This window comes from Colias croceus, chromosome 18 (assembly GCF_905220415.1).
Source record: "Colias croceus chromosome 18, ilColCroc2.1".
Lineage (NCBI taxonomy): Eukaryota > Metazoa > Arthropoda > Insecta > Lepidoptera > Pieridae > Colias > Colias croceus.
In genome coordinates, this window is record NC_059554.1 from 5,127,294 (window position 1) to 5,133,837 (window position 6,544).

The 6,544-nt window shown below is 33.3% G+C and overlaps 1 protein-coding gene across 3 annotated transcripts; it reads right to left on the reverse strand.

Annotated features, from left to right (window-relative positions):
* Positions 1-382: 382 nt before the first annotated feature.
* LOC123699536 (protein FAM161A) lies at positions 383-6,513 on the reverse strand. Of its 3 annotated transcripts, none has more exons than XM_045646507.1 (7): positions 6,398-6,513; positions 3,433-4,272; positions 3,068-3,232; positions 2,539-2,760; positions 1,521-1,803; positions 1,168-1,448; positions 383-787 (listed from the first exon to the last, which is right to left on the reverse strand). In XM_045646507.1, the coding sequence occupies exons 2-7, from the start codon at positions 4,221-4,223 to the stop codon at positions 448-450; spliced, it is 2,082 nt and encodes a 693-aa protein (XP_045502463.1). In that variant the 5' UTR covers positions 4,224-4,272; positions 6,398-6,513; the 3' UTR covers positions 383-447. The 3 variants fall into 3 exon arrangements, with proteins under 3 accessions (XP_045502463.1, XP_045502461.1, XP_045502462.1); XM_045646505.1 differs by having other exon boundaries at positions 6,367-6,513; XM_045646506.1 differs by having other exon boundaries at positions 3,433-4,288; positions 6,367-6,513.
* Positions 6,514-6,544: the final 31 nt, after the last annotated feature.

Genomic DNA, 6,544 nt, shown 5'->3' on the forward strand with positions numbered 1-6,544 from the left:
GATATTGTCTTAATTAAGTAGATTTATACATACTTACGATTTATTATATTTATACAAAAAGAAAGCAACAAGCAATTTATTAGTATAATTTTCCTTTAGTAGGGATAAGCAATTTGTTTTAATAATGTCTGTCTGTCTGTTACGCTTTCCAGCTTAAACCTCACAACCGATTTTGATGAAATTTGGCACAGACAATCTTTAGACCCTGAGAAAGAACTTTGAAGGCTTTTATCACGAAATATGTACCACGGGCGAAGCCGGGGCGGACCGCTAGTAATTTATATTACGAAGTGATATTAAAATAGTGGCAAGTGCCAATAAATAAATTGGTCGTGCTCTACATTTTTATATTTCTTGACCAAACAAAAACAAAGTAAGTAGGTAATGTATAAACGATTGAGTATTAAAATTCATTGATACACTTTTCAATTAGCATCGTCCCAAACTTTAAATAATATCGAGATCTTGATAAAATTTATCGTTTTTATCAATTTTTCCCAAATAATTGTATGCATCGTCTTGATAATCCGAAGATCTAGATGGGGTTACAATACTACACATCTTCTTTTTTCGCAAGTTCTTCTTTTTAGGGCTCTTACGAGGAGACAATAATTGTGAAAAATCAATTTCAGTATTAGGAGGTCGTGGTGCATAATATCTTTCAAATAACAAGGGTTGCTGCTGAACTCGTCCATACATTAATTCCATTTCGTGAAGAAATTCCTCTTTTCTCAGCCTTTCTTCGTCTTTGCGGGTTTGCAGCCTCATTGCTATATCCTCTTCGTGGCTGAAATGTGACAAAACAATAATTAAAAAATGTAGTGCAAGTAAGTTGAAATATAAGTATATTTTTTTTATTTTGGCCGGCAAATGATTGGAAAGTCCTGAAATCAGTTTTTCATGTTCATGTTTGCATTCTAATGAAAGTATATTTTGCTAGTAAGTGGGTAATTTGTAATTTATATAATTAAAAATAATTTTTTTTCGATCTTACTAATATTAAAAAAATCCATAAGTTTTTTGAAAGACAGTTAAATCGTAAAAACTACCGAATCGTCTTAGCTGAAATGTAGTAAACGTTAGAGGGCATATAAGACATTCTGTTAAATAAATAATTTACGTCGGAGCTGTAGAATTAGCATCACCAATAACTAATTTTATTCTCACTTATTCTTCACAAGATGCCAGGCAGGTTTCGATCTTAATTGCCGATCTCTGTATTTTGATTCTGTTTTCCTGCGTTGCTCCGATAAACGTCTGTCGGCTTCTTGTTCGAACTTCCTTCTTACGGCCTCTGCCCTCAATAAAGCAGCTAAGTTAGATCTTCCAACTGCGATACTATTTAAATCAAGAGCAGAATACGCTTTGGTTGTTTCACTTATGCCATGGTGGACAGAACTCTCGGAGCAATTGCTGCCTTGGCATACCTTCTTTTGTATATCCTGCATCTACAAATAAGATTGAATAGTAATAAAAACATTAAAAATGTAAGATACTTAAAATTATGTGAAAAAGTCAACCTTTTTATTTGCTCTATCAGCCGTATTAAATCGAAATGGTTGAGGACTGGTCGTGATAAAGTTGTCTTTAGCGTTTTTCGACGATTTTCGGAAACCCTTTGTAGGGCTTATTGATCGAAGATTATCAGCTGATGACACTGACGCCCCAGCAAGCGATGGATCGATCGGCAAGTCACTGTGGGCCGCAGGAGTCGATAACCGACTACGCTCCCGCATCGCCATATTTCCAGGAAAACTAGCGTTTCGTAACATTTCTTCAGCTCTGATTCTCCTATTCATAGACCTATCGAGAAATTTCAATCGACCATTAGATTACAAAACGACTCTACAAATTGTATATGCTACAGTCAAAACCCTGAACCAGTCAATATCCTTATTGACGGTTAATAAGGTTATTGACTAAGGGCGTCGGTTAATATCCTTATTGACTGGTTTTATCTGCTAAAATCAGTTAATAAGGATATTGACCGGCACCCTTAGTCAATATCCTTATTAACTGATTTAAAGAGCAGACATTCAGTCAATATAGGATGGAATAGATTTTAACACTTAAATCTTTCTGTAATGGGCAAGTAAAACAATAGCGAGTTTTACTTGCCCATTACAGAAAGATTTAAGTGTCAAATTCGACCCAGTAGGTTAGGTTAGGTTTGAACTGCGACCCTCACGCACGAGCCGAGCGAGCGAAGCGAGCGTGCCGCGGTAGCGGCCGGCGAGTGCCAGAACCGACTCGCTATTGTTTTACTTGCCCATTATAGAAAGATTTAAGTGTTAAAATCTATTCCATCCTATATTGACTGAATGTCTGCTCTTTAAATCAGTTAATAAGGATATTGACTAAGGGTGCCGGTCAATATCCTTATTAACTGATTTTAGCAGATAAAACCAGTTAATAAGGATATTAACTGACCCCCTTGGTCAATAACCTTAATAACCGGTCAATAAGGATATTGACTGGTTCAGGGTTCTGACTGTAACATTTACATTTTTTAAATATGTATGTTGAATTCAGACTTACCGAAAAAAATTATTTTCCCTGCTTTTGTCGTAAAAATAATTGGAAAACAAATTTTTAGGCACAGGTCGGGCTTTGAAACGCCTTTTCTTCTTACTTTTCGGTAGAATATGTTGTGCTCTTTCGCAAGTATTATCACTGCCATTTTCTTCTCGTTTAGTGAAACTAAATGGTTTCATTCGAGCTCTAAGTTCTGCTTCGCTATTTATTTTACTTACAGCTCGCCTAAAAATTGAAGATCTTATACATATTCCGAATAAAGATTACGTATCAAATCAAAATTGGAAATTGACACATAGTACAACAGCAAAACAAAAAAAAAAGACGTGTGGCACTCGGGGACTGCCGCGGTAAAGCTATTGCATAGCATGCCTTCAAGCCACACCTCCGAGCCCGTCGGTGTGGGGAGCGTGAGGTTTTTTCGTTACGGAATTTCTCGATTCGGTCCCCACGCTCAAGGCCCGCGATAGAAGCTATGCAATAGCTTAAAAATGCAAAATAAAAAATGTGAATTAGTGGTTAAATTTGCAACCTCATAGCTTGATCCTCCAGTATCTTGTCGTATAAGGGAATCCTAGATTCTACCGGAACTGGTCTTGCCTTGAATGGCTTTCTCTCTAACTTTTGATTCAGCATGTCATCAGAAAAAGATTTTTGAATTGTTCGTAGTTCATTTACTATACGTTCCTCTTCATCTCTAAGTATAAAATAAGCAACAAGAAATATTTCAACATCAATCAACATTATAAAAGGTAAATTTTAGTTCGAAATACAAAATTATTAAGATTTACCTAAATACATACATAATTTACTTTGACAAATCTGGATAGTTAGTATTATTATTTTTAGATAAGTTTTAGATAATGTCATTCAACCTACAATTAAAATAATACACACCTTTCAGTCATTTTGAACGGCTTAGGTATTGTTATATTTTTGTATTTCGGCCTAGTCTTTCTTGTCCGTAAAGGGCTAGTCGGCATACTTTGTGTTTGATACTCGCTACCGTCATTTGATACATTAAAATTACCTACCCTGTCAAAAAACTTATCAAATTTTTCATCGATTTCATTTTTGCGTTCAATTTTATCATCATGCCATGTTATAGAACATGCGGAATGATTTCTTTTTGGGCGGTCAGTTTTTGAAGTTCCAGTAACGATTAGGGAACTTTGTATAGTTTTAGGCTTAATCTGCTCGTTCTCACAACTTTTTACCTCGACGGCATACGTATTTTTCGGATCGATAAGTGTTTTCGTCTTGTTATGATTTTTCGTTAGGTTTTCACAAGATTTTTTTGTATTGTTCTGCATAATGCTACCACGACCTGTCTCAAGGGAAAATTTTCGCCGTTGCGGTACTTTCATGTCTTTTTTAATATTGTGTAACTGTGGAGATTTAATGATCGAATCTAAGTCTTGGTCGTCGAACGTTTTATCATGGTCAATGTGCTCTATCGCATGACCCAACATTATTTTCTTTTTTTCTCTTAAGGATCTTAATGTAGAATAGAACTCACTCGCAGGTAAATGATTTATGTCACTATAGTCGGGTATACTGCGATAAAAATCTTTTAATTTTTTTGAGTCCAAATCTTCTCCAGACATTGAAACCGTTGTTGATGAATCGATAGATAATTGTTCATTTAAAATATTTTTCTCCCTTCTTTCATATGCTGTATTAGGCATTTTACTTAATGGATCTACAGGAACTCTTAGACAAGAGTTTGTAAAAACACTACAACGATGCATAACTATTCATAATTGTCGAGTTAAGTAACCCAATACAAAATGCATCGTTGAAAAATGTATTTGTTGGTGTCACAGTGTTTCTATAGAAACTAAAAGCACTTATGTAGGTATTACCTTCGTAACGGCCGCCTTTACACCTGTAAGTTACTTTCGTAAAAATTATGTAACTGACTTACGGTTGCATTTACACTTAAAATAAACTTACAGTAAATAATGCTTACGTAATTTTTGTGAGTTTAAACTTACATAAATTATTACACGCCCGTTTACATTAAATCAGTAGGGCAAGTCGGGTTATTGTAAATTTGCCACAAAGTTAATTCGTCACGTTTTTAAAACTCCATACATTGAAAGTAAATTCGTCACATGCCTTAAAAAGTATGTGTAAGTTCGTCACAGGTATATTCGGGTTATTGTAAATTTGCCACAAGTAGTAAAGTACCGCCAGCAAGCAAGGCAAGTGAATTATACCTGTCAGCCTGCGATGAAACCAGCAATATAATGAATTACATTTTATTATTACAGTCATCATTCACATAAGGTAAATTCATCAATAACATAAGGTAAATTCATTATTGAGTCAAATTGATTTGCGCTTTTTAAAAGTTTGAAATGATTTTTTATGTATTAGAATTTTTATTTTTATGGAAAACGAAAGTTGACTTATAAAAATAATTAATCTGATTTTAACTGTGATTTATTAAGTGTCATGATCATGAAACGCGCTAGTCTGTTTGAGTTTTGATTTTTATTTGCTTTGTGTTTTTCTAATATTATAGGATATGATTTAAGTAAAGTAAGAGCAATATCTTTACTTGTTAAAATAAAAGAATAATATTTTATCCTTATTTTTAGGATCCTTATCCTTAGGATTGTTATAAATTTTTTAGAGCCGCTTTTAGTTCATTGCATTTTAAAAATATTTATAGAGAGAACTGTGATTTTTACCATTACCTATGTAGAATAATGTAGATGTTAAGTAATACTCTTAGTTATAAAAATTCACAGCAGTTATAGCTGTGAATTTTTAGAACATATACAAAATAGATGTTCCTTGGTTTTTAGCAAAATTTATCTTTGTTATGCTTTTCCTTATGTTTTTACAAAGTCCATCCAACCAAAACCAAAATCTTAAACTGATTAATAAATAAACATTTTAAATTAATTTATTGTTTAATTTTTTTGCTATCTGTACTTAAATTATCGATGTGACGAATTTACAATACTTGATATTAAATCGTGACGAATTAACTTTAAAAAAATAAAAGTGTGGCAAATTTACACATACTTTTTTAGGTGACGAATTAACTTTGTGGCAAATTTACAATAACCCGGCAAGTCGTAAGAAAGGGCATTAAAATACCGCCAATTTGACACATAAACTTCGTTAGTACCGCTGCCGCTCTTCTTTTTCTTTAATTTTGTCACTTCTTGGCTAAATTGTCCTTTCAAATTATGCAACTTTCTAATGATTTCATCTGGAGTGATATTAAACATTTCGCTAAGTTCAACATGTAAGTAGTGAATTTGTTTTTACGCGGTTTTTGTATTCTTTATTTTTGTAGTCCCACAGTATGGGACGTGCTTCAAAAGCGGTAATTAAAGCTACTACCTCGTTTGGTGACCAGATTTTATTTTGTTTTTGTTTAGAGGACATTGTTTTGGTGAGTTCTCAACTTATCAAAATAATTCAATAAGCTGCGAGTCGCTTCCGTAAGCAAACTCGAACACGTTTAGACTTGTAATTTTTAAATTTACGAAAGTTGTAAAAAATTACAGTAAGTTACTTACAACGAGTGTTTACACTTGAAAATTTATCGTAAGTAGCTTACGTAAGTGATTTACGTAAGTAAAACTTACAGGTGTAAAGGCGGCCTGACTAAAGTTTGAGAAAAGCTGTGTAGTTGTGTCATGTGTGTAGTAAAGTAAATAAAAGGAGTGATTAACACTTTAAAAAATATTACAAGATGAAAATTTTTTAATGTGGAGTAAAGTAGTTACAATATGAGAGTGATGAGAACAATATAAAATTTCGGACAGTGAGCAACTCTAATTATGTATAATATATTGAAAATCGTACTTGTTTATCAGCAAAAATCTTGCAAACATACACTTAAGCTTGGTAACGCCTTGCTTAAAAAATATGTTCTTTTTATTTCTTTGTTTGAAGTTTCACCTTTTATCACAAAGTAAAATCTTAAAACGTTTGGAAATCACTAGAAATGGAACTCCTTCTTTCTGTCATCTTATAGTCAATG